Source organism: Hemitrygon akajei, chromosome 8 (genome assembly GCF_048418815.1).
Source record: "Hemitrygon akajei chromosome 8, sHemAka1.3, whole genome shotgun sequence".
Lineage (NCBI taxonomy): Eukaryota > Metazoa > Chordata > Chondrichthyes > Myliobatiformes > Dasyatidae > Hemitrygon > Hemitrygon akajei.
The window spans coordinates 21,427,161-21,455,107 of NC_133131.1; the positions used below are offsets into that span (position 1 = coordinate 21,427,161).

The 27,947-nt window shown below is 36.0% G+C and overlaps 1 protein-coding gene across 14 annotated transcripts in view; it reads left to right on the forward strand.

Moving 5' to 3' along the window:
- Window positions 1-27,947, forward strand: part of myo18ab (myosin XVIIIA b) — a 218,052-nt gene that overhangs the window by 87,756 nt on the left and 102,349 nt on the right. For 5 of the 14 annotated variants that reach the window (XM_073053423.1, XM_073053424.1, XM_073053414.1 and 2 more), the window contains exons 4-14: window positions 93-185; window positions 1,692-1,766; window positions 6,149-6,259; window positions 9,082-9,147; window positions 12,483-12,570; window positions 14,582-14,694; window positions 15,553-15,729; window positions 17,486-17,696; window positions 20,952-21,094; window positions 22,788-22,888; window positions 24,381-24,444. In XM_073053423.1, the coding sequence (XP_072909524.1) occupies window positions 93-185; window positions 1,692-1,766; window positions 6,149-6,259; window positions 9,082-9,147; window positions 12,483-12,570; window positions 14,582-14,694; window positions 15,553-15,729; window positions 17,486-17,696; window positions 20,952-21,094; window positions 22,788-22,888; window positions 24,381-24,444 (1,242 nt within the window). Of the gene's footprint in view, window positions 1-92; window positions 186-1,691; window positions 1,767-6,148; window positions 6,260-9,081; window positions 9,148-12,482; window positions 12,571-14,581; window positions 14,695-15,552; window positions 15,730-17,485; window positions 17,697-20,951; window positions 21,095-22,787; window positions 22,889-24,380; window positions 24,445-27,947 lie in introns of those variants that run through there. The other 9 variants (XM_073053426.1, XM_073053427.1, XM_073053422.1 and 6 more) reach the window with 6 other exon arrangements.

A 27,947-nucleotide genomic window follows, 5' to 3' on the forward strand; every position in this document is an offset into this window, starting at 1 on the left:
GAAAACTTGAAGTGTGGTTTAACTTTGAAAATGCCTGATCTACTATATTATACAAGCACACACACCACTTTTCTTGTTTGGCTTACTTAAAGGAGACCACATCTTCCAGTGGGCAACCAAAACCAGGTCAGGAAATGTTGCCTTCACTTATTGCTGAAGAATTTCCATCAGGTGATATAAACCAGGTGTGTGGCTTTAAGGAAAAAGTATATAATTATATAGGGATGTTGGATGTTGATGGCAGTAGGAACAGTAAACAACAAGAAGACATCATATATACCAAGGAATCAACCCTAGAAATTTCTAATATTCATCAACAAGAAACAATATTCTGCATTTCCTTGTTTGGGTGAAAAGACCAACCCAAAAGGTCACTGCATAACTCTCTACTAACTTTCAGTAGTGGTTTTTGTACAAATATAAAAATTATTGTGCCTTTTGTGTAATCAAACAATATGCAGTATGTTGCAATATAATTTTCATCATATTATGCAGAAGTTGATATTTTCAAATTATCTTCCATTTCAATGGGGTGGAATGTATGATGTTAAAAGATAATTGATGAATGCAGCTAATGGAAACAGCCTTATTACTCTTATTATATAGTTGCATGTAAGAGCACTTTTCATACTAGTACAGCCATTCACTGAAATGTGGAAGTAAGGAATATGGAACTGAATCAAGCAGTAATTCCTGTTCCTGTTATTCTGAAAGACCAGACATAACTCACATTTAACTGCCCAGCTTGGACATCTGATATAGCCATATTCATTTGAATAAGACAACCAACCTTCAGTAAGAAGCAAAACTACATGTAATAGACACCAGAAATCCTGTAGATGCTGGAAATCTAGAGTAACACATAGAAAATGCTGGAGGAACTCAGCCGGTCAGGCAGCATATATGGAGGGGAATAAACAGTTGACATTTTGGGTTGAGGTCCTTCATCAGGACTGGAAAGGAAGGAAGAGGAAGCTAGAGCAAGAAGGTGGCTGAGAAAGGAATTTGCGTTCTTTCCCCTCCCCCCACCTTGTTCTTGCTTCTTCCCCCTTCCTTTCCACTTCCAATGAATGGTATCAGCCCAAAATGTTGACTGTTTATTTTCCTTTTCAGATGTTACCTGTCCTGCTGGTCCTCCAGCATTTTGTGTGTGTTACACTACATTTAATATTGTTTTGAAAGGCAATATGAGGAAACAGCATTTTCAAATTTGAAATGTATTTCAATTTTCTTTGATAATTTCACTTGACAACGCAAGCTGTTGAAAAACCAATAAGCCAATCTGCTGTCTGAGGATTGACCACTGCAAATGATCCATTTCATCCCATGGAATACTTTGCCTTGTGGGATGACCTTCTCAGCAACACCTCTGGAATTTAGGGAGCTGTAGAGCAGCAGAGGTTAATGCAACTGCAAACATTAGGCAAAAACTTTGTAAAGTACGACCTGTCATATTAATATTGAACAACTTGACCGAGATCCACGATTTTCTCAATCTCAGTTACAGTCTCCTGTGAATAGGTGAAACAATTATGAAAATGCTGCATGAGATGAAAATGGTGAACTTAAGGTTGTATTTGTATTAGTAATTGGATCCCCCAAACACTGTCCACTACTCTTAATTACATTTATTTTCTGAGTAAATGATATCCAAAAATAAAAAACGTTATTGTTGGTTGTGTGATCTTTAGGTTCAGAGGATACCACAGCAAATGACACCCACAGATGAAGCTCAGATGAGGCTGGAAAGAATTTTCAATACTCCAGTAATTAAAAAGTTGCCATGCATTGGTTGTCTTGTGTGTTGGGCTTTTGGTATATGCATGCCTGAATATAGAATCCTGTCTTTCATTCAACATTAACCAAGGTTCCAATTGATTTTACTAGTGGGTCAGTGGGTCAGTGAAGTGATGCTACTGGATACACTCAGCAATTTCACTTGGCTTATTCATGTTTAAATGAATTAATGATTAAATCTAACATATACTGTAACTATGTTGCAAAGCATTGACTGCTGTTGTAGTTCAGAGAAGAAAATAGAAAGTCTGTGGCCCATTAAAGATTATTCCTGTGGTACCAGTTAGATTATGCAATAGATTCAAATTTAAATTTTTACTTTCTGTAATTGCTTACATATATCAACAACAGTTCAGTTGCACATAATAACTAAAAGGAAATTTTCAAGCTTCTTAGTTGCAGTGTTACGTACCCCGTAACTGGGTCACTTACCAGCAAAGATAGAGAGGTCCGTTGAAGTCTGATGGTACTATTTTTTTAACAGTATTTATTGATAAAAAGACACAAAATAATATCAGTGCGAACATACAGATAATATGCTTCATCAATACTAACTCTAAAAGCGCGGGTATAATAATAATCAATAAGAAATAGCTCTATCGTTGTCTAGGGGATAATGTATTGTCCGATGGAAATATAAAAGTCACTGTCATTCAAGCTGCAGCTCTTTGGGTTTAAGAGAGACAGTTTTAAACTTGCCCAGGTCTTTTATGATGCCAGTCCTTTGAGTCGGGGGAGTTGATTTCCCCGTTGCTAGCTAAAAGCTGTTTTCCGTGGTTCCAGCCCCCAGTCCCAAGCAACGGAACTGAACGCACGTGGCCTCCTTCAAATGGCTTCCCGCTATTACGGGATCGCTAGCGTTTCTTCTGGTGCGTCTGAGGGGCTGTTCCTACAGACCCTCTTTTGTCCTGACTCGCAGGGTTGTAGATGTCAATCAGGTTGGGGTGATGCAATCTCTTTCTCACCCAGCCCACTTTGCCTGAGGGCGTTCACGTAGCATAGCATCTCAATCCACAAATGTGTCTCCAAGAGACAATGGCCATGTCCCGTAGCTTTACATCGCCGGGGAACGAGGCATTCTGCACGTCTCTCTCTCATTTCCTGGGTCCCCTGACCCAACCCAATAATGATCTTGCGATTCTCACAAAGGAGGGGGCTGCAGGCATAACAGCAGTCAAACTTAGTTTCAGTAGTTAAAGGATCATGGTGTAGGCTTACAATTTAACAATATAACAACAATTTTCATTTATATGGTGCCTCTAATCTTACTGAACCACCTGACATGCAGCAACGAGTGCTAGCAAACAAAAATCTATCATGAATGACAAATGACTAGGATAGATGATCTAAGATTTGGTCAAAGAGATAACCCTTTATGGAGTTTTTAAAATAAAGGGAGTTTTAGTAAGGGAATTCTTGAGCTGATAACTTGTCAGCTAAAGGTACAGTCACTAAAGATGAAGGAATTCAGTTTAGGAATAAATATGAGAGAAGAATTAGTGGAGCATTTGTTATCTTGGAGAGTTAGAGTTGAGAGAAAAATGAAGACATCCATCATTGCTTTCTATTCTCCTCAGGGTGCGATGCGAGTGTAAAAGCTTCAAAAGAATAATTTTTAAAATGTAACCTACTAATCTTCTCTCGTATCCCTGCAAGTGTTTCCTTTTAAAATATGTTGCCAATTCTCCTTGACAATTATTAATGAGTTCCCTTCCACTATCTTTTTGATGATATTTTGTAGATTATATGAAATCACTGCAAAATTTGATTTCTTGCTATCATTCCTCAGGTATTCTTGCCAATTATTCCAATTTTTTTATAGTTTGGGGCCTCCTACTAGTGACTTACTATGTTTGTGGGGGGAAAAGTATTGATATACCTTCATAGTTGAGTTATTATTTTAGAAATAATGTAAATACTAGAGTCATAGAAAAGTACAGCATAGATGCAGGTTCTTCAGCCCATCTAGTCTGTGCCAAACAATTTAAACTGCCTAGTCCCATCGACCTGCACCTGGGCTATAGCCATCCATTCCCCTACTATCCAGGTACCTGTCCACACCTCTCTTGTGCTTGCAGCTCATTCCACACTCTCATGACCCTCTGAGTGAAGAAGTTTTCCTTCATGTTCCCCTTAAACTTTTCAACTTTCACCATTATCCCATGACTTCTGGTTGTTCTCCCCTCCAACCTCAGTGGAAAAAAGCTTAATTGCATTTACTCTATCTATATACTTCCTAATTTTGAATACCTCTATCAATTTTCCCCTCAATCTTCTACATTTCAAGGAATAAGTTTCTAACCCACTCAATCTTAAAACTGAGTCCTCCAGTCCTGGCAGCATCCTTGTGAATTTTCTCTGTAATTTTAAATTTTATATTTGTTGCAATGATAGCAAGTCTGTTTTCTCGTTCTAACTTTGATTAATTTATATTTTTGTTAGCTTTATTTTTAAAACTTACTTTAAAATGTCAGCAGCATTTCTACTTAAGTTTCTACTTAAGTTGCATATGAAGATAGATATGAATTTTAGAAACTTTTTTCAGTGTCCTTTTGTGCTGTAAAGACGTGAGATAATTGAAAAAAATTCTCATTGTTCCTGATATGTACAGACTTGAGCATTCATCAAAATAAACTTCATTTCAATAAATTTAATATTAGGAAATTTTATTTGACATTTTGAACTTGAATATCACATGGTTATAGTAAGCAGAATTTGTAATTTTAAATTTTGAACTACATTCAGTAGTCTATGTAACAAACTGCAAGTTTGAAAGTAGCTCTCTTCAAAATGTAGTGTTCACTTGAAAACAACTTCTTCAGCTTTGTGCTGTAACAGAAAAATTAATCTGTAGTTGTAGATTTGACATGTGTCACAAGTTCTTGGAAAGGATCTCTAAATTCACTTTTAGCCCCTATCCATGACCTTGTAAATATCTATCAATTCCTGGAATAAATCTGATACTAGGCTTTAAAATAAGTTTTATGACAATTTTAGATTGTGTACTAAATATGCAATATAATGTAGCTACATTAACTGTGAGCCATGTAGATCAAAATTTTAAAAAGCCATCTTCCTTGCAGTACAATTGATGGAACTTTCACGGGAATTCTGCCTAAAACTTTGTCATTCTGTCTCAGTAACAAGATCTTGCATTCATAGTTTTGCATATGTATCGGTTAACAATTTTTAAAGTTACACAATATAGTTTAGTTTATACAGGGAAACCTATTTCTTCCACATTCCAGTGAAAATAAAAATAAAACTGCAAATGCTGGAAATCGAAATATAGAAAATACTGGAAGCACTCAGCAGCTCAGGCAGTTATGGGAAGCAAGAAAGAGTTGATGTTTCAGGTTGAAAACATTCAAAAAACTCTAAAACACAAAAATACAACTGCAGATTCTGTGAATCAAAGAACAGGAACACAACACTGGAAGAACTCGGCCTGACCTGCTGATTTCTTCCAGCGTTGTGTTCCTATTCAAAAAATACTCTGAAGGTTTGTTTCTCCAATGTGGAGCAGACCATACTGAATACTATGAAGAAGTGCACCTGAATTGCGACTTCACTTGGAAAGATTATTTGGACCCCTAGGTGGTGAAGAGGGAAGAGAGGAAAGTACAAGTGTTGGTTACAAGGGAAAATGCCGTAAGAAGGGGATGATTAGTGGGAGTGGATGGACATGGTCCTGATGGAAAGCTGAGAAGGGAAAATGCATCTGATGGTTAAATCACTTTGAAGGTGGCAGAAATTTAACAATGATCCATCGAGTGGAAAGGCTGATTGGGTGGAGGGTGGAGGGTGGAGATGAAGGGGTGAGAGCAGAGGTGCGCGAAAGAGATATGCAGTCATAGGCTTTGTCAGCGTTTCTTCCTGCCAGTTTAAGACTCAAAGTGTTTATCTAATGGAAAGAATGATACATAATGATGTGGTCTGGATAAACTAAACACAATATAGCCTGAAAATGCAATAAATGCTGAACTTTACCAACATTTTCTGTATATAATTCTACAGATCTCGTTATTATCGAAAAATCAATCCTCATCATATGCTGAAACATGCAAAATTCTGGTGCTGAATTTCACATATTATAGTGCAAAATTACAGATTATTGTCCCTTTTTTAATGCAAATCAAAGAAAAAAGATAGAATCCAAATTTTAGAATTTTAGATGCTGTGCGAAATTAATAGTCCCTAAGCAGATGTGTTGTAATAACAGCCTTAGTTGCATTTTGATTTTGCTGTATTTATATCTATGCAGTTGTTTGCTTGATGACTTCACCTTTCTCTCTTCATTCTCATTTTTACACCTGGATTTTGTTTTTTTCACATTACATTGCTATCACAGCTGGAACCTGTGGTCACTTCTACACAGAGCATTGATTCCCACGCCCGCTCCAACGATCTCGCACAGGCAGGTGTCTGGGCTGGTGTCTGTGCCCGTGTGTCATGCTGGACTGTAAGGCTGCTTTCATGTCTATCCTGTGATGCATTTTTCCCCTCATCTCTTGGTGTTCCTTTGTTTGCCTGTTTATTTCCTGCTGATGTGTTTCTTCACTGTTTACTATATAATTTATCTGTTTTTAATTGGGTAAATCAAAGATTTTGCAAAGGAATGTGATTCTCAAAATTTCGATATTTTAAAGACAGTACAAATAATTTAATTAGTATGTCAGTTTTCAGGTAGAATGTCACATTTTTTGATAGCTTTTGTTTTACTTTTTGATCTTGGAAACTTAAGTAATATTACATTCTACTGTCACAAGTATTCAGCATTGCATTTGTACTCTAACAGCCTTTTGAGCTAATGTGAAAGGTTTGTAAAGAGACTCAGGTTTTTGAAAGAATGCCGTGTTTGACATGCAAGACAATCTGTTGGCATTTTACATATTAAAGACATGTGACATTGTTTTGACACTAATTCAGTTCCGAATTTTACCTAATATGAATGAACCTTTCAGTCCTGCCAAAGGGTTCGGCCTAAAACGTCGACTATACTCTACTCTGTCGACTGTACTAGATGCTGCCTGGCCTGCTGAGTTCCTCTACATTATTTTGTGTGTGTTGCTCGATATTTTTTTTCCCATCACTTCCCAGGCCCCTTTCATCCTGGCACTTTCTATCTCCATCTTATTTAAATTGGGACTTAAAATGGGAAAAGAAAAGAAACTCTCCTTTCTTTGAATAAATTTATTCCGAATAGAAATCTTGACAAAAATGGAAGTTGGTTCACATCAGCTTCAGAATATATTTTTGTTTGAGTTTCTACCCATCAGGTTTTTGAAGTTTTTTTTTAAAAACAGAAGGAACTTGAGATACCTAACTTCAGAATAGCTTTAAAAATTTGGTGGGTGGGGGTGTGTGAAAAGTCTACATTTTCTGAATGATAAATTTACTTAATGCTATCATGTCCAATGAACATTCAGGGTGAGTTTGAAAGTAAAAGTGAATTTTAAAAAAATCAAGTGCTGCATAAGCTGGAAATAAAATTTAAAATAAACAAAATGCAGGAAATACTTAGCAAGTCATGCAGCAGCAGTAGAGCAGAAATAGAGCTAATGTTTCAGGTTGATGACCCCCATCAACATTAACTCTTATTTCTCTTCATAGATGCTGCCTGACTTCTTGGGTAAATGATTTATTTTGGTAGAACGTCATGTAGTGAGCTTGAGGGATCTTACTTGTTCCTTTTTTCAATTCTGGTTTTTCATGACAGTTTATTCTTTGCTAGCTGCTAGTCACTTACATTTTCCACTTATTCTCCTGTCTGTGGCTTAAGATGTCAGTGTATGGACAAACTAGCAAGCATTCAAATTACATTTCAAATTCTGTAGAAAAGAGGTGACTTATCATATTTGAAGTGTTACCTTGTTGAGTTATGTAGCTTTTTAAAAAATGTTTTTAATTTCTATCAAACCTGTTAGGATTTTTACATAAACTCGAATCTTGGGCAAATCAAAATGGCTAATACCATGTTTTATTCTCCATAAATTGCAACTGAAAATTGAATCCAGCAATAAGCAAAGGTGCTGATCTGTAGTTTTTAATACAGTTTGGCATATATGCATTTGGATTGTCACAGTGTCATGAATTTGCAAAATTGAAATGAGTTTCATGCCATAAGAAATCAGTTTTTAAATCCTATATCTAATCTAATCGCTTTGGCGTTAGATTATCGTCATTGCTGTTACTCTGCTATAATATGCTTCTCAATGTGAACATAGGGCTTGTAGGTCAGATTCTCTATTCTTTATTTCATTTATCATATTTGGGTGATGTTAGCAGGGCCATGTTTATAGTCTGTCTGATGATCTAACTATTAAACAGAAATTTTTCAGTGGTTTTTGGATATGCAGTTATAATATTGGAGTTGTATCCAAAAGCAAAGTGTTGAAGAAGCTAGAAATACTCAGCAGGGTCTGCAGTATCTGTGGAGAGTGGGTAAAGAAAGGCTACTATTTCAAGCAGATGTTGAACCTAATGAGCAGGTTATTGGCCTAAATTATTTTTCTTTCTCTGCAACCCTGACATGTTAGAGTATCTCTAGAATTTTCTGCTTTTCACAAATGACTTTAATTATGATGGGGAAAGGAATCTGTTGATTTACTTCTGACAAATGAGTATAATAATATTGTAGAATACTTAAAAATGCCAAACTTAATTGCTTTTGAACTTGCTTACATTTTTGTAATTTTAAAATAAAAGGTAACTTTGACATTTTCCAAGTACATTTATTATCCAAATACATATATATCACCATATACACCCCTGAGATTTATTTCCTTGTGGACATACTCAATAAATCCATAATAGATTAATAACCACAACATAATCAATGAAAGACCGCATCAACTTGAGCGTTTGACCAGTGTTAAAAAAAACCAAACTGTGCAAATACAAAAAGAAAGAAATAATAATAAATAAATAAGCAATAAATATTGGGCACATGAATCTTTGGAAAAGAGTCCATAGGTCTCCTTCAGAGTTCATATTTTATATTTGTTATTTTTATCATCTGCTTTCCCATCCCAGCTAAAGATGTTCACATATTCTGGTACTCCAAGTATAAATTCCTCATCTGAACTTTAGTAGCACAAACTTTGCAAGTTATACCACTGTCTGTGATAACTTGATAATTTCATCACCTCAAGTAATATGCTCTCAAAAATGAAACATGGAGTGTGGCTATAAGTCAGAAATGATCTTAGTTACAGTAAGTAACATTCTTTAAATTTGGTTTGCTTTTCTTTGCTGTGCTTGGCTTGTGCTGCTGCTCACCAGAAGGTGGAAGAGGTGCCAGCAGCGGTGCTACAGTCTTCCTCAGCATCTGCCTCAACCCAGCCTCAGGTTGGCATTTAAATTTCCATGCTGCTTTTGTGAAGTTATTGTTGGGAAGTACTTGCATGATGTTGAGTAACTAATCTACCATTAATATTTAATTTATCATGTTAAATATATGATTATGCTTATTCTAATGATTATATATAAATTTTGGCAGTTTATTTTTTTTTACAATCTTGTGTATTGGAAGTACATAATTGATTTGATAATCTTTTTGATCATTGTTCATGAATGGAAAATTTACATAAATTAAAAATGGAATTTTAAACAGAACACAAGTTATTGCCCTATTCTTGCTGTATTTTTATCTATGTTTAGTTCAGTGTTCAATGGTCACTCATTTTCAGTGCATTCAAAAGCATAAAGAAAGGACAATACTGGAAATATTCAGCAAGTCAACATGTTAGAAAGCTATTAATGTTTCAGATCATTTACCATTGCAAATTGCAAAGAAGTTTTCAACTGTAGAAAAAATGGGAGAGAAAAGATCACAAGAGAGGATTTATGATTAAGAGGCATGAAAATTTTAAATAACCAGTAAGATAACAGTATCAGGCAAATGATGTAGTAATAGAGTATATAAAGGAATGTTAAAGGTGATGGAGGAGATATGAAGGTGAACAGCATAATTGTTAAAGTCTTTGCCATGTCCAGAAGTCTCTTAAAGTCTACTTTAAGAGATGGCCTAAGTAAGAGGAGAATTAAAATACCAGTAATTGAAAGCTTAGTGTTACCTTTGCAAACTGAGGGAGTTCCGTTGGAACAGCTATCAGTTATCACTTGAATCAGACAAAATCAAATGCCCAGGGTTTTAGATGAGGCTTTAACTAAATTGCTTGGAGCAAGTAGAGGAGAGTAGAAGGACTAGATGATTGTGCAGAGTGCCAAAATAAGTATTGAAAACAAGACTAAAGAATGGATGCAAGCATTAAAAGTATGCCTCTATTTCAAGTAGGAGTAAGGTAAATCAAGATTGACATAAATAAAGTAGAATACAAGTAATCAAGTTGACAACTAAAAGTAGTCTGTAAAAGATTTCTTAGATATGTGGAAAGAAAAGAAAATCACAGAAGATAAGATCGAAACAAGGAATACCAGCAACCTAGGTTCAATTCCCACTACTGTTTGTAAGGAGTTGTATGCTCTTCCCCAGTTCCCCATGAGTTTCTTCCGGGTACTCCAGTATCTTCCCATAGTCTAAAGACATACTGGTTGGCAGGTCAGTTTGTCATTGTAAATTGTCCTGTGATTATGCTAGGATTAAATCCGGGGATTACTGGGCGGTGTAGTTTGAAGGACCAGAAGGGGTTATTCTGTGCTGTATCTTAAGAAACAAAGAAATTATGTTAGTGAATAAGAAAATGCCAGTGAAATGGCAGTGTATTTTGCATTGGCTTTCATGGCAGAAAACCTGAAAATGGTGGAGACAACAGATATAGAGTGATGAATAGCTGAAATAATTAGCATTGGTAAAAAAAATGGTGGTATGGAAATGGTGGATGCAGTAGTTGTCTCAATATAGAATTTTAATTGATTCTGCTAATGTTCCCACAAATTGGAAAGTAGCAAAGACAACATGGTTAACATTTTAGTTTATTTGTGACATGGGTTATTGGGGGGTGAGGGTGGGTGAGCTATTCTAACCAGCAGAATAGATAAAGCTAAACCAGAGGATATAGTTTACGTGGAGTTGGGTGATGAAATAATTAGAGCAATGAGGGACTGGGAGGGTAATATAGTGGTGTGCATTGACGTTTGGTTAATATTCAGAACATATATGGAATGAGCAGGCTATTTTTGAGTTGTGAAGTTATGACTAACAGTGCTAGGATGGGTGCTGCAGCCCAGCTCAGAATCTGTATCAGGTATTTGAATGAAGGGACTATGTGTCATATTTAAATTTGGTGATGACTGAAAATGGGTAGCTGAGTGGATGGAGAGTTCAGGCTATGTGCATGGTATATACGGTAACATAGCAAAATATGAAGTCATCTATTTTCAGAGCAAAATAGGAAAGTGAAGTGTTTTTAAAGTGAGACAATGAGAGTGGCAGGGTGACCTTGAGCATGGACAACTGAAAACTGAAATGATTAACTTGCAGGTGAATTTGAATGCAGAATGAAGATGTCTTATTGAAAATATATGGGACCCTGGTAAAATTGCTCAAGAAATATTATTTACAGGTCTAGCCTCACTTGGAGGAGACTATGATCGTTTAGGATGTCCAATGAAAGTTCACCAGTTTAATTTTAAGGATTGTGGTGCCAAGCAATCCTCCAATGTAAAGATGTTAAGCTACTCTCTTGTGTTAAATGGAACAACAGGCAAACTCATTGAAACATACACAATTTTTCTCTGGTTTGATGATGAATCCAGGGTTGATTGCGTCTTTGATTATAGTGTCTAAAATTAGGGATCAGTGTCTCAAGATATAGAGTCAATCATTCAATGCAGAAATGAGGAAAAATTCTTCAGACAGAAATTTGTGGAGGTGTAGTCTCTGAGCTCAATGGATTCTTGGGTATTAAGGGAATTGAATGATAAACTGTTGGTGCAGAAAAGTGGCGCTGAAATAAAAGATCAGTTGCGATCTTTTTGAATGGCCTTCTCCAGAATCTGTTTCGCATTCATTATATTTCCTTAATGCAGAATAGGGAAGCACATTTTGTGAGGAACAAATACAGTATAGTAAATTGAAATAAATACAAGTGAAAGTTAACTTAAAGGTTTAAAATTGTTACTTTACTATGGTAGTTTTGCCAATAAATGTGTGTCAGAAAGATGTGAGGAAATGTGTAATTTGCTCTTTGATCTGAGTATGTAAAGTTTTCCAACTGGCGGTCAATAGGCATACAGCAGCTTTTAATTAATTCATTCTGTTTTGTATAGATCATATGAGGATGTAATTGGACAATATAAAATTTTCTTTAGTTGATGGAATATGATGCTAGATATTTAAATACATATTTCAGAAACTTAAGAAAATGATATCACAATCATATTAACAATATTTCTTCTGTAGTTTCCTGCATAGGGTAGTTGACATTTTAGTTCCTTCAATATAATAATGCCTCAAAATAATTGTAGCCTTGGGGATTAACAAACAAATTATATGGCCTGAAAATGGGTAAAATTTGATCTAAAATTTAAACAGAATGATCTGGCCAATAACACGAGGTGTTTAAAAATATTTTGAAAAAGATATTTTTAAAAAATTGAGCAAAGCAATAACTTGTCTTTAAAAACTCCTATGGTGCTGCATCTTCTTTCATTGGTAACAGGAAGTCTAGTGTTAACGTATTATCAACTAATTTGACATTCCATATTATATCTGATTACAGGCGAAGACTGAGGAGCAGATTGCTGCAGAGCAGGCATGGTTTGAAGCTGATAAAGTGTGGCTGGTCCACAAAGATGGATTTTCATTAGGTAATTATAAATGTAAATTTTTCTTATTGATTTTGTGTAAAATGACAAATGGGAATCAGGAAACTGGATGTGGGGCAGAGTAAAGAGGGGCTCATGGTAGGCATAAACCTTTGAGTCAGCTTGGTAAGTCATGGAGAAAGAATGTTTGTTACAGGAGGAGGGTAATGGGTAAGACTCGAAAAACTTAGTCTCAGCCAAAAAAGGCATTCAAGTCAATGTTTAAGAGGGTATCTTGGTATGGGAAACATATTCAGAGACACATTTACCAAAGTGTGGGGATTGAGATTAGCCAGTGAGGAAGAGTGCTTTTCTTAAGAAACGTAGTCAGTGGAAGAGAAATTGATGGGTTGCAAGGCAAAGAAGACTGGTAACAGGTCCTTTGGAAAAGTGTTAGGTGAAATGGGACATCTTGAAATATAGACAGACAACTGGTGGAAGGATATTGAGGAAGAGAATTTCAGTTCCTTGGGGAAGATGGTGTAATGACAAGTAAGATAATTTGAAGTCAATGGCTTTAGGCCATAGGAAAGGGTTGGACCAAATGTAGAAAATTTATTCTGTAACCAATAATGTTATTACTAAGTGTTTTTCTACTCAATATTTAAATACCTGTATGTTATGTTAACTGTGACTTTATTTTGTTTATTCCTCTAAACTTAATTTCTGGCGTTATTAGATGCATTTTCCAACTGATTGTATTGTAACTTTAACAAGTGCTTGAGCTGTAAATGGCAAAGTTGTAATAGGTGCCTCATTTTAACAATTCACCAGGTTCTAATTTCTGTACTGGGTAGTTAATAGTTGAGCTTCCTTGAATATAATATTATAATACACTAAATATTTAAGGACATATTCGAGTCATGGAGTAATACAGCACAGAAACAGACACGTTGGCCTAACAGGTCCATGCTGATAACAGTATTCTTCCTGCTAATTCCAGTTGCCTCTGTTTGGCCCATACCTTCCAAGTCCATCCCCCCCCCTTACCTGTCCAAATGCCTTTCTTGTTGCTGATTTCACGTAAGATTTCCACACCCTTGAACCTCAGTGGAATTTCATGCCTTACCCAATATACTACTGCCCTCTTACCACATCCCACCAGCCCCCAACCCCCAGCCCAAAATTCCAGGTTTATCTCTATTGTAAACAAGAGAAAATCTGCAGATGCCATATGTGTATACCTTTATCATTTCCTTTTACCCTTGGTCCACTCTTTCACTACAGTGTGCATGATAGAACTGATGTGAGCAAAAGGTGGTCTTTCCTCAAATGTTCTTTCTCTCCCCAACCATCCCATTCACTTAAAAACGTGGAGGAAGAAAGACACATATAGTCATTTCTAGCTCATGCATGGCTTTGGCCTTAGTGTTATAGGGCATTCTAATTAAAGTTTTCTCTCAAAACAGGCAACAGGTCCACTAAAGCAGCATCACTATTCCAAGTTTTTTGTAGGTGTTGAGGGATATTTGAACCTATAGAGCAGTGTTATTACTCTTAAATGGCCTAGCAACCAATCATTTGTATCATTGGTTGATTGCTTCTGCCAATTTTAGAACTCTTTGCGGTTGAAGAAGCCAGATTGTTGTCACTTGCTTTTTGTGTCATTGGGTTGTGTAATAGCACTGCCATAAATCTCACATCCTTGAATTAAAATAGGATGCCTCAAAAATCTGATGAACTCTGTAGCTGGAGGTGGCTAGTGGTAGGTATAATGCACTCTTTTTTTCTTGAAGAACTTTTACATTTTTCCCCCATTATCATGATAATCAAATGCACCAACTAACAGGCATTGTCAATTGATATTAGCCATTTTGTTTGATTGTTTCCTACATCAAAGTGCTTTAGTATACTGTATTTTTTTAAACTAAACTAGAATTTCAGTTGGTTAGATTAGCTCCAGATATGTCTTTGTTAGACCAGGAATTGTACTAAATAGATACATCTTTAAATGTAAATATTGTGTTTCATAACATTGCATTTAGCATGCTTAAGATCCTATTTGCTCTTGCAGCTGCTTGTTTAAAAACTGATGCTGCACTCCCCAAACTACCAGAAGGAAAAGTGAAAATTAAACTGGATCATGATCGAACTATTCTGGATGTAGATGAAGATGATGTGGAAAAGGCAAGTCTAGTGCATACAAATGACCTTACAAATATTTTGATTCTTTGTTATTGTTATAATTTTTAAATAAATGCTATCATCCTTTGAAGTTTGGTATATAGCTACTTGAGACTTTGTTATCCTCTAGGTGCTAATTATTAAATATACTGAACATGCAATAATTCTCACTTTATACAGCTATAACCAAAGACAAACAATGTCTGTATTAGAAAATGATTTTCATCTGGCTTCTGTAAAGGCATAGGCTATGAAGTCACCTTGTTAAATCTGAGTTTCTGAGAATGTATTTGATGTGTAGTCTTCCACGCTGCCTGGAGAATGTCAGAAAACAGCCGGTTGGTGAGCTCCAGGAACGGAATTTCATCCACTGTGAAAAAACACAGTTTGAGTGACATTGCAGATCAGAGACATAGATAGAACCCCAGCCATCTTATCCTTATCAATCCACTTACAAGTTGTAGTTGGTTTAAAGTGCAGCATTACTCCTATGCATACCTCAGAGGTCCTGATACATTAACTATGTCAACATGGGCCTAAATCTACTCTCAGATTTTACACCGGATTTTATTCCAGTGCCACAGCAGGCTTTGTGCAAATTTCTTAATAGCTGAATTTAGAGCAAATTCTTTATGCGTGGAGTACTCACCTTGCTTTTAAGTTTCTCCCTCTGAGGAGGAGCAAGGTTCTGACTTTGGCTTCACTAGCAAAAAAGTTATGACAGAAATCTGCTGGGTTTGCAGCTGAAAATCCTTTTTGATCACCTTTGTTAGCACAAATCCATTGGCATGCTTTATATTTTGTTTTCTGATTGAATTGTACTTTATTCTATATCTTTATTCCATATGCTTCATTTAACAGGCCAATCCACCAACCTATGACCGAGTGGAAGATCTTGCATCCTTGTTGTATCTCAATGAATCTAGTGTTCTGCACACGATACGCCAACGATATGGAAGTAACCTAATCCACACATATGCAGGGTCAAATATGGTGGTAGTCAATCCCCTCAGCTCTCCTTCAATGTATTCTGAGAAGGTATGTTATTAATATTCTGGTATTGTGCATATTAAATATTAGTGTATTTTGAACCATGAAATTTCAATTGCACTTATTATAGCAATGTCTTCAATTCTTTATCATTCTAACTTGGAATCAAAATATTTTTGGTGTATTGTATGATTAATATATGAAAATCATACAGTGTACTGTCTAAGTTGTGTCTTTCTTTTTAAATATTCCTATACTGAGTAATTCAACTAAAATTATGTAGGGTTCTTGCTGAAAAATACTTAATAAATTAAGTGAAATGAAATAAGGGTTTTTTCCCATCATTTTATGGCTTGTGATATTGATGTCAAAATTAACTAATAAAATTGCATAAATTTTAATAATAGCCCAAATTCAAGTTCAAGTTTCAAGTTTAATTATCATTCAACTATATGTTAATACAGCCAAATGAAACAGTGTTACTCTGGGGCTAAGGTTCAAACACATTACCAATAGCACACAACACATAACACAATGTAATTTTGCCATTTACGTTTTTCAAGATAATCAATCTTTTCTAATTCTGATTCCATTTGCTAATGTATAACCCATTAAATTTCAAGTGTTTAGAAGTGAACTTTTGCAATTGTTTACATTAACAAAGGACAAATTTGAAGATCGGTTTATGTTGTAATCAGACTTACTGAATATTTTGTATTTGAAAAGGAATAATATATTTAAAAATAAATCCTGAACAAAAATAAGTGAGATACTTATTCTAAAATTTATCAGAAATGTTATCTGAGATCATTTGTTATACACGTTTTTCAGTGAATGTAAAGTTATAGGTTTACACTTACTGCAGTTTGAAAATTGTAACCATCTAGTAAGTATGAATATTCTAAGCTGTGTATTTGTATTGTTAGATTTATTGATGGCTCTAATTTTTCATTTAATTGTCTGATAATATTTGATGTTGAAATTGGGTTGTTTAGTCAGCTGGTTTAGCATACTGCAGGTGTTTTAGAAACTAATAGTTGCGAATTGCTGTTTCACTTTTAAAAAAACATACAAGAAAATAATTCTGGACCTTTCTTTAGACTCTTACCTGTGTTTTTCACTTTAAAAAGTGCAAACAGATGTGTGGATACACTGGAAATCTCCAATATTCCCAAAGAACTATGGAATTGTTCTGTGCCTATTTTAAGAATGCTATGACTTTAAAACTAATGAGAAATCATGATGTTGAATTGAACAATGACTAAAAACAAAGTTAAAGTGTAAAAATAGTTTAGCAAAAAATATACTATGATTTTTTTTGTAGAGAATCAAAAATCTTTTTGTACTAACATGTTAGGTATTGCTCTACTATACAGGTTACCTTCAGAAGACATCTAATATCAGTGCTCAAGCTTTTTTTGAATAGCAGATGGCACACTCCTTTTTAGTTTTTCTTTTCCATTCCTGTCTTGCAGTTCTGATGGGATGGGGACTGATTTTAATGGTATATTATGATGAATTTGTTACACATTTGAGACCAGTATATCTTTCAGTAGTAAATTCCGTAAAGAAGTAACAAAAAAAAACAGAAACTCAACTTGCTTGATTGCTCCAAAGTCATGTGGCATAAGTTAAATTGTCACTTATATGTTCAGAAATAGATATGTTTGTATATGCTTAAAATTACTTGTAATTAACTGGATATGAAATGCTGTTCATTTAAATACAGCAAAACATGTGACATTTTCTTTCAAATATAGTTTAGTAATGAGTACAAAGTTTAATCACATTATTCATGTTTTAGGTTATGCACATGTTTAAAGGATGTCGCAGAGAAGATACCTCTCCACATGTGTATGCTATTGCACAAGCTGCCTACAGAAATTTACTAACTACCAGGCAAGATCAGTCCATTGTTCTTTTAGGCAGAAGTGGCAGTGGGAAAACCACAAACAGCCAACATCTTGTTCAGTATTTGGTTACAATTGCTGGGAGCACAGGGAAAATTGTGACTGGTAGGAAACATATTTTATCTGTAAATTTTTGACCTTTAGTATGTCTACATCTTACTTGATGTTAGGACATGTGCATTTAAAATCTTCCAGGGCTATTTTCTGATTATCTGAAGTCTTATAGAATCAAATTTTGTTTTTTAATTCAAAGTGTGAAAGGCAGATTTATGTAACATTGCATACATTATTCTTGCATCAGTGCCAATGTAAAATGATCATTAAGAGCAAAGTTTTAAAAAAAATATTAGTTCGATAATTCTATAAGCAACCTGGATAAATGTGGAAGTACAATCATACTGTGGAGTGGTAGTCTCATTATTCTATGAAAACAGTTTAAGATAATGTCCCAGTTATAGAGAGGGAAAGCATGGGAACAGGCTCTTTGGCCCACTGAATTTGCACTGATCATCAACCACCCATTTACAGTAATCCTACATTAATCCTTCCATTAATACTTTTTTTAAAATTTTCCCTGCATTCTCATGAACTCCCCCCACATTCTGCCACTCACCTTTGTACCGGAAGCAATTTTTGGGACATGGGAGGAAAACAAGGCACCCAGAGGAAATGCATGTGGTCACAGTGAGAATGTACCGACTCCTCATAGACACCACCCAAAGTCAGAATTGAACACAGGATGCTGGTGCTGTGGGACAATGGCTCTATTAGCTGTAGCACAGTGTCAAAATGTTCTTTTTGTAATTTTGTCCATTGAACCAAAATAATACTAGAGAGAAGAGGCTACTTTCTAACTGTATTCAAGGTGCTGTCTATTTTAAGTCCTGAGCAATTTATCACATTTTTAATAATATGCTGATTTTAGTAGTACAGTAATCATAGCATGGTTGCAGAACCAATAGAGCTGCTGTCTCACAGCACGAATAACCCAGATTCAATCTTGATCTCTGGTGCTCTCTGTGTGGAGTTTGCATGCCTTCATGTGACCCTGTGGTTTTCCCCTATGTACTCTGGTTTCCTCTGACATCCCAAAAGCAGGTTAATAAATTATCCCTAGCAAGTGGTAGAATCTGCAATGGGTGGGGAGGGATTGAGAAAGACTTGTGAGACTACGAAGTGGGATTAGTGTAGGATCTGTGTAAATGAGGTACCGGTACTTGAGAATAGACTCAAGCCTGACATTTTATATTAAACATAAAACTAATAAATGCAAAAAATGTCTTAGAGGTATTTAAAGAAATGCAGAGAGTTTCTTCCTTTCATGTGATGAAGGTTTATTCTTTGATCAATACTATCTTCCTTGTTTTCTAGATTTTGGCAATAGTGTAAACATATATTTACAAGATGAGCATTGCGATGAAGAACAATATGTTGCACTGCCCTTTCCTGAATTCATTTTAGAAGATAGTAATTAAGTGCCAGCTTGAATGACTACAATCTGTATATGGAAGATTTCATAAGAAAGCGAAGCAGTAATAGGCTATTTGGCTCTTGGTGTCAGCTCCATTTTTCAAAAAGATTGTTGCAGATATTGTTACCTCACCTCTTTTCTGCATAAATCTCAGTCGCTTGTTTTCCTTAATATCTAAAAATCTATACTCACACCCTTTACAAAAATTATGGGTGGAGATATTTCTTTTCAACTCTATCCTGAATAGCTGAACATCTATTTTGAGATGTGACCACTGATTCTAGAAACTTAGCCAGGAGAAGCATCACACTTAATCTTGAGTACAGGAGTAAAACTGTCTGATAGCAATTATACAGGGCCTTGGTGAGACTATACTTCATTATTTACTCTCCTTAATTAAAAGGAAATGCTTGATATAGAGCAAGGGTTCCAAAACTGGGGTCCACAGACATCTTGGGCTGGGAACTTGGAAAACATTTACCTCTGTATTTTTACTAACCTCTAACTGAAATTTAGCATTTCTTTCAATTATGAATGTAGGCAACAAACCCCAGTAGTATTTAGCAGTACCTGTGACTTGGACACCAATAGAAATTACGGATATTTTCATGTCACTTTGCAGTTGTTACAAATATCTCAAAATACCATTTATCACTATGACATGGCAAATTAGTTTTTTTTTATTTTGATAACTGTATTCCAATATAATTGGTTTCTTTTGTAATCCTATGTATTTTATTTTATATCTTTAAATATATTATTCTGAGAAGGGATCCATAGGCTTCATCAGACTGCCAGAGGGGTCCATGGCATAAAAAAAAATTAAGAACCCCCTGCTATAGAGGGAGTATAATGAAGGTTCACCAGATTGGTTCTTGAGTTACTGGATGAGAAGAGAGTGAGTAGGTAAGGACTGTAATGGCAGAATTTAGTAGAATGATAGCTGATCTCATTGAAACTTACAAACTATTTAAGAGTTTCAGAGTGTGGATGTAGAAAGGATATTTGCTCTGCTGGAAAGTCTAATGCTATATAAGGAGCAGACCATCTGAAGCTATGATGATGAGAAAATTCTTCACTCAGAGAGTGGCAAGTGTTTGGAATTCTCAGTCCCAACAGGCTATAAAGGTTGAGTTCATTCAAAAAGAAGATCAAGAGATATCTGAATATGTAGGAATCTAGGGATATGGGAATGCTGCAGAAAAACTGAGGCTGAGATAGGGATCGGTCTTGAAGATGGAGAAGGCTTGAAGGGCTGGATACTTACTCCTGGTCCTGATTCTCATGACCTTACGTTGTATCTGTTTTTATGCTGTCAATACCCTTAGAAAATACAATTACATTGCCGTTGAGAAATAAATTCTCAAGTTTTATCTGACATGAATTAGGTGAAATGGTGCCATAGCTTTGGATGAGCTGAGCAAAGATAAGTCATTTTCCAGATCAGATTTTCTGAAATTAGCAATTTAGGGAATGATTTGCCTTTGGAATCAGCATTTAGGTCCAATAGGAAATAGCAAATGTTTTCACCCATTGTTAGCTTTAGGTTTTAAAGTGGAACTTGATGTTTTGAGAATGACAAGTAATTACTGTATACTTTTCTCACATTAGATTTTCTCAGTAGTATATGATTCTAAATTGATATACATGGTTTCAGATTACTTAATTCTGTATAATGCATTAAACTTTTGCATAATCAGTAAAAAGCTTGTTCATAAGTTCCATAATACTAGCATTGTTTGATGAAATAGGGAACCAGACACTTCCAAATTCTTTTAATAGTTATTGATTGAATTGAAACAATAACATGGTTAGTGGCAAATTACTGTACTTCACAGTATTCCACCTCTTAACTTTCTCTAATTTCTCTTGTGTTTTGGAATGTGAAGTTGAGAAATGGCAGGCAGTATATTCTGTTTTGGAAGCTTTCGGCAATACCTCAACAAGTATGAATACCAATGCCACACGTTTCTCGGAGATCATCTCACTTGATTTTGATCAGGCTGGCCAGGTGGCTTCAGCTTCTATACAGGTGAGGAATGTATAACCTTTTTCTCTTATAGTACCCATGTTGGAAAATACACAGCATGATTTTACTAGAAAATTCTGGAATTTCTGTGAAATGCTAGCAAATTCTGGATCTTGACACATATTTGCATGGAAGTATCAAACCAACTGACAGCTATTTGTCAACTTGTACACTGAATTTCTTGTGGTGTTTATTGATAGAGCCCAACATTTCTTTGCCTCAAGCAATCAGTGCATATAAACCAAAATATGGAGAATTATCAATAAATTCAGGATATGTCCTCTTTACTACCATCAGGAGGAAGTCTGAAGATGCACGCTCAATTTTTAGGAAGAACTTCATAACCTCTGCCATTAGATTTCTGAATAGTCCATGAACACTTTCTTCACTTTTCCTCTTTTATGCTATTTATTTATTTTATTTCTTATTGTAATTTATAGTAATTTTCTATGGCTTGCACTGTGATCTAAGTGATATTGTTGATGGTTTGAGTCTCTCAAAACAGCTGATCGAGGATTTTCACGCGCAACAATCTTGAGTTTACAGGGAATGGTGCAGGAAACAAAAAAAACATGCAGTGAGCGGCTGTTCTGTGGGCGATAGCATCTTATTAGTTAGAAAGGTCAGAGAGAATAGTTCAAGCTGGCAGGAAGGTGACAGTAACTCAAATAATCACGCATTACAACAGTGATGTGCTGAAGTGTATCTCTGAATGCACAACCCATTCAACCTTGATGGGATCCCTTGAACCACAAACGTAAACATACGTAGGAGTTACCTAATAAAGTGGCCACTGAGTAAATATAGTAGCTTTCATCAGGTTTTTACTTGGGAACGACACCTGGAAATCCCATTTTCCACTTGTAGTTCATGGGTAAATGCAGTTAGCTTGCTGTTGACTTCAAATTCTGCTCAATTAAAATCTTTGAAAATTGATCCAACCCTATTTTGTATTTCTGTTGCGCATTTCTTACCTTGTAAAATTGCAGGAAGGCTTTTATGTATTGGGTGAATTACAGTGAATTTGTATTGATCTGGTGTACTAGCATCTGTGTTCTGTCCTGCACAACCTTATTTTCTCATAATCCCTTTCTTTGCTGATACTTTGAGATTCCTTACATTAGACTTAAGTTCCTCATTGGTAATGGGCCTTTTGATCTCTACAAAGAGCTCTAATCTATTTTCTAATTGTACCAATGATTGTTTAATTCTTGAATTTGTGTCATTCTGGTATTTCATGGTGCACTCTCCAAATTTTGGCATTTCCTTCCTTTGCCTCTTCAGTAAGTTTTGGTCTACCTTTTGATCATGACCTTCGATATCTCTATCTATGGTATGAGTTAATTCCTTCATTCTGTTCAGTCATTTTCTTTTCACCTCTTGCAAAGCATTAGAAGTGTTAATGTTTCTGTATTAATGACCAGTTATGTCCTTTTAAATTATGAATGAATGTAGACTACATTTACACAGAAGGGCATGTTCCATAAAGCACTCTTGCGAGAAAGCTTCAATAGATCTTATGTTGTTTTGAGCCGTCATACCTCTTAGTGTTACAGTTTTGCATTCAAATAGTATGTGTTTCAAATTCATTTTGATGTGCTAAGATTGGTGGATGTGGTTTGTACTGAATTAAATTAATAGACCTGTTTAATATTCATAAAATTCTGATAATTGAGGCCTTGTTCTCTTTTTACAGACTATGCTTTTGGAAAAGGTCAGGGTATCCAAACATCCAGGAAGTGAGGGGACTTTCAATGTGTTCTATTATCTAATGGCTGGTGCCGACAACGCTCTAAGGTACAATAGTACTTTTTAAAAGCTTGGTTTGATCTGTGTTAGTAGCTTTTTAAGGGGTTTATTTGTCTTATTTGTACTTTTGTTATCTTAAAAATGATCTAGCTGGGTAGTTGATTCAGTTATATTCTTGAGATTTTTGAAGAGCGATCTGATATTGTTCATAATTTGCATGGGCCATTTTAAGTTAATTGACCAGTGTTAAATTTCCCCAATATTGTGGGTGAAATTTCAACTTATTTCTCCAGGTAATTGTCTAGGTCAATTGATTACTGATCCAGTTCTTTTAAACAGCTCCGGGTGAATTTTCTTTAATAATACTATTGCCTTGGGTTGTTTCACTCCTTCAAAGACACAATACAAACAGAAGCAGTTGCTGTAATTATTCCTAGGTCATGATTATTCTTCCAGTAACATAGTGTACGACTGTATAATTTCTTTGAGCTGTGTTATATTGTTCTTAGGAAACCCTGTAGACAGTGTAAGTTTGTTTTTAGCTGATAACTGTAAGTACAGTCTGCCCTCCTTATCTGCAAGGGATTGGTTCCGGGACCCTTCGCAGATACCAAAAAACGCAGATGCTCAAGTCCCTCATCCAGTCTCAATGCACTGGACCTTAGGACCCAGCGGAACCCCAGACCTTATTTAACCTGTCTCAGTGCCTTGGACATTAGGACCCAGCGGCGGAGCTCTGAATTCACAGTGTTTCTGTTCATGAAAATAATCACAATCACGATTGAAAATAAAGTGGAAATAATAAAGTGATTGGAAAGAGGTGAAACGCCATCAGTCATTGGAAAAACATTAGGCTACAGTCGGTCAACGAACGGAACAATTTTAAAGGATAAAGTGAGAAATGCCCTGCCCCGATGAAAGCTACAATTATTACTAAGCAACACAGTGGTTTAATTATTGGGTTTTGGGGTTTTTGGTTTTTGATCCTCCACATTAACCAGGCATGGATGGAGAGCACACTAGGGAGCAATCTGTCACTGGATCGAAATCGGGGACTTCCGTTCCCGAGCCTGGTGCTGAAACATATGTTCTTAAGTGTTTTATATGCATAGAAAGTTAAAATATATACTATATACTAAGACAAACACTTGACTAACTGACGCTAAATAATACTGGATGTGCCTGTTCCGACTTGCTTAATAAGAGAACTTCTGATTTTTTTTTTAATCCTGATCCATGATAACATACGCACATCCTCCTGTATACTTTAAATCATCTCTAGATTACTTATAATACCTAATACAATGTAAATGCTATGTAAAATAGTTGCTATACTGCATTGTTTAGGGAATAATGACAAGGAAAAAAAGTCTGTACATGCTCGAACAATAAGTGCTAGAAGAGCACTTCCAGGTTTTCTCACTTCACGGTTGGTTGAATGCGCGCATGCGGAACTCACGGATAAGGAGGCGGACTGTAACTGCTTGCTGCTAACTTTATGTATTACATACAACTGTTTTCCTATTTTTGTTATTTACAGAACAGAACTTCATTTGAATCATTTTGCAGAAAACCATGCTTTTGAAATTTCACCTTTATTAAAGGTATCTGCAGACTTCAGAGCTGATTTTTTTTTAATGTAATCTTCTGTGATGTTTGTTGGCCAAAATTCTACTAAGTTACTTAATTAAACAATTACTCATATGATAGTAAAATGGCATGGAATTCATGGAAGATTTCTGTTTTATGTACAATTGATTCCTGTTAATTGGGCTACATTGGAACCAGTGCATTTTGACCCTATTAAGCAGCTGCCCCAATTAGCTAAAGTGTCATGGAAATAGTTAAAAAGGTATACTTTAAAAAAAAGACAAACTGAATAACAAATTATGTATTTAAATCATATGCAGTACAAATTAGAAAACTACTGCCAGTACTACAATACTATAAAACTGTGTATTAGTTTCTAATACATATCAGCAGGGAATTTAATCCACATTGCATTATTTTGACTGTAAATGAACAAAATGAGCACAGAGTTGTGCACATAATAGACTGCTTTCATACAATGCTGTCGACAGTTGCATCCTCCAAATCTTCATTTTCATTCTAACATTCAGGATGATTGCTGATACCTTTAAATTCCTTGTACTTCCTAATTTGTAAAAATAATTAAATCATTTCATTTTCACTCCCGACCATTTCTGGCGTCTCCAAGCTTGAATGCTTGAAATCGCAGAGAGCAAAAAAGATTCTGAATTGTTTTACTGCTTATTTCTCGCCAACTATCAGTGAAAAAATATCACTGCTTTTTGAACATTTGCAAATGGCGCTGTTTACTCAAAGCATGGTGTAATGTCTAACAGCCATGCAAGTGCATGCAACTGATGCTAGTTTGACAACATTCTTCTGCCCCAGTTAAGTGGCATGGTGCCCCAAATAAACAGATTGATTAGATTCAAAAAGTTCAAAGCACATTTATTACCAAAGAATGTATAAATTATACATCTTGAGATTTGTCTGCCCACAGGCAGCCACAAAGCAAGAAACTCAAATAACCCAATTAAAAAAAAAGACTCTGCAGAGAAAGAGAAAAAAACACAGATCATGCAAACAATAGAAGCAAGCTAACAGCACTCCAAACCAGACTGAGTCCCCAGATCCGCTCCTGGAGCAGCGTGGAGTTGGCCTCAGCCTCGGTCCCAGTTCATCTCACCAGCGGGGCAAAAATGCACAGCATCTGGATTAGTTCACAGCCTTGGCGCCATGGAGAAAGAATGAACATTTGTGGACTAGTGAGTGAAATCAGCCCAACCCTAGCCTCTGTTCCCAACATTTGGGCTTTCAGTCTATCTGTGCTGGCATTAAAGTTGTCCAAGCACATGGTCTTCGCTCAAGGACCCAGACCCCAGCGCTGTGCTACACTTGGGCTGCCCAGCTCAAAGCCATTCTCCATCTCACCAAATCGGCTTAGTGCTTGGAACAATCCAACCTTGTATCCGGGTTAGATGGACAGGGATTGAAACTCTTCCACATTGATTCCTCTCCAAATTACTCACTCCATCTCCAACAGCGATATGAATTCCAACTGTAGCCCCAGCTCGAGCACATAGTGCCTCGCAATGCCCCAACACGGCTGGTCGTCCAAAATTGCCTGACTTCCGCCTGCCTCCTTATGTCTGCGGAGATAGTGCATCACAATTTGCTTCAGAAAAGATGTTATAAGTAATGTTTTTAGTTGCGTCTCTTGCCTTCCGAACTACCAGTGAGCTGTCATATATCTTTGGTAGCGCCATCTTAAACTGGATTAGCTTTTGTTCTTTTTCCCAAGTAAGCTGCTGTCCCAATTAACTGATGGCCCAATTAACTGGAATCCACTGAATTTGAATATTTGCTGTAGAAAATAGTTAAAAGCACATTTCTGATGCTGTTTGGTTATTTAGATGATGAGCAAAGTATGTTTTTAGTTTTTTTAGATAGGTTTAACTCCCTTAAGAATTCATGGAGCTGCTTTCATCTAGTCAAGTGAAGAATATTTCATCAAGCTTCTGACTTGTGGTCTTGTAAACGGTGGCAAAGCTTTAGGCTGTTCGGATGTGAGTCACTTGCTCCAGTGTACTCAGATTCTGTCCTTTTTTTATCATCACTATATTTATACAGCTGATCCTTTTGAGTTTCTGCTCAATGATGCATCCCATTGCACTATGATATTTGGTCATGCTAATGGCATTGAATGTCAAGAATAGATAATGAGACCTAATTCAGATTCATTTATTTATCACACGTATATCAAAACTTGCAATGAAATGCATTGTTTGAATTAACAACCAACACAACCTAAGGATGTCTCATCCTCCCTTTAGAATACATTTTTTTGGGATGTATCTGTCCTGCACCTTCTGACTTGCTCGCAGAAACACCAGCCCATTGCTGTTCTGCCATCAACCCTGCTCATGTTCCCTTCCAGTCCAGCTCCTCCCTCATGCCTCTATAGTTCCCTTTCCTCCACTGTAATACTGACATATCTGATTTTAGCATCTTCCTCTCAAATTGAAGGATAAATTCTGTCAAATTATGATCACTGACTCCTAAGGGTTCATTTTCCTTAAGCTCCCTAATCAAATCTGGTTCATTACACAACATCCAATCCAGAATTGTATTTTCCCTGGTGGGCTCAACCACAAGCTGCTCTAAAAAGCCATCTTGTAGACTTACTACAATTTCCTTCTCTTACAATCCAGCACCAATCTGATTTTCACAATCTACCTGCATATTGAAATTTCTCCTGACAATCTTAACATTGTCCTTTAAACTGGCCCTTTCTATCTCCCATTGCAATTTGTACCCTGAAGAACATACCACTGACCCTGGACCCATTCTCACTACACTGTCTACATATATATTAATGGACGAAGAAAGATAGGAACTTACCAGAAACTTATCTTTGCAGTCACCTCTTTTTGCCTAATCATCAGCTTTGGGTTTCTCCTCTTTTTTGTGATAACACTTAACCTGTGCAAAATTCCTGTTGTCAGAAGACGTTAATGTAACTTTAATGGAATTTCTCAGAGATGCTGATGGTCTATTAGTGCAAGTTTGATCATCAGACAGGAATTTTTTTTTGGTCTCATAATCTTTGCTGTAATCAGTGCTCTCAGCTGTTTCTTGCTATCATGAGGATGGAATCTATTGCTCAAGTCCTAACAAAAATAAGTCTCTGCAATGATCCAAATCTCAAGGGCAAGCCAAGTTAGATAATCCACTTGGCATTTCTGACTGAACTTGTTATTGTTTATTATTGTCACATGCAACAGGGTGCAGTGAAAAGCTTTTGTTTTGTGTGCCATCCAGACATACAATACCATACATAATTATAATCGAGGTTATAAAAAGAAAACAAAAGGCAGAATATAGTGTAGCAATTACAGAGAAAGTGTCCTGCAGATAAACAAATAAAGTACAAGGGCCGCAATAAGGTAAATTGGGAGATCAAGGGTTCAAGAGTTCATTATTTAGCAATGTTTATGAGAAATGAGCTGTCTTTGTGTTTAGTGGCATGTGCTGTCAGGTGTTTGCATTCTTCTGCCTGACCAGAGAAAGGAGAAGA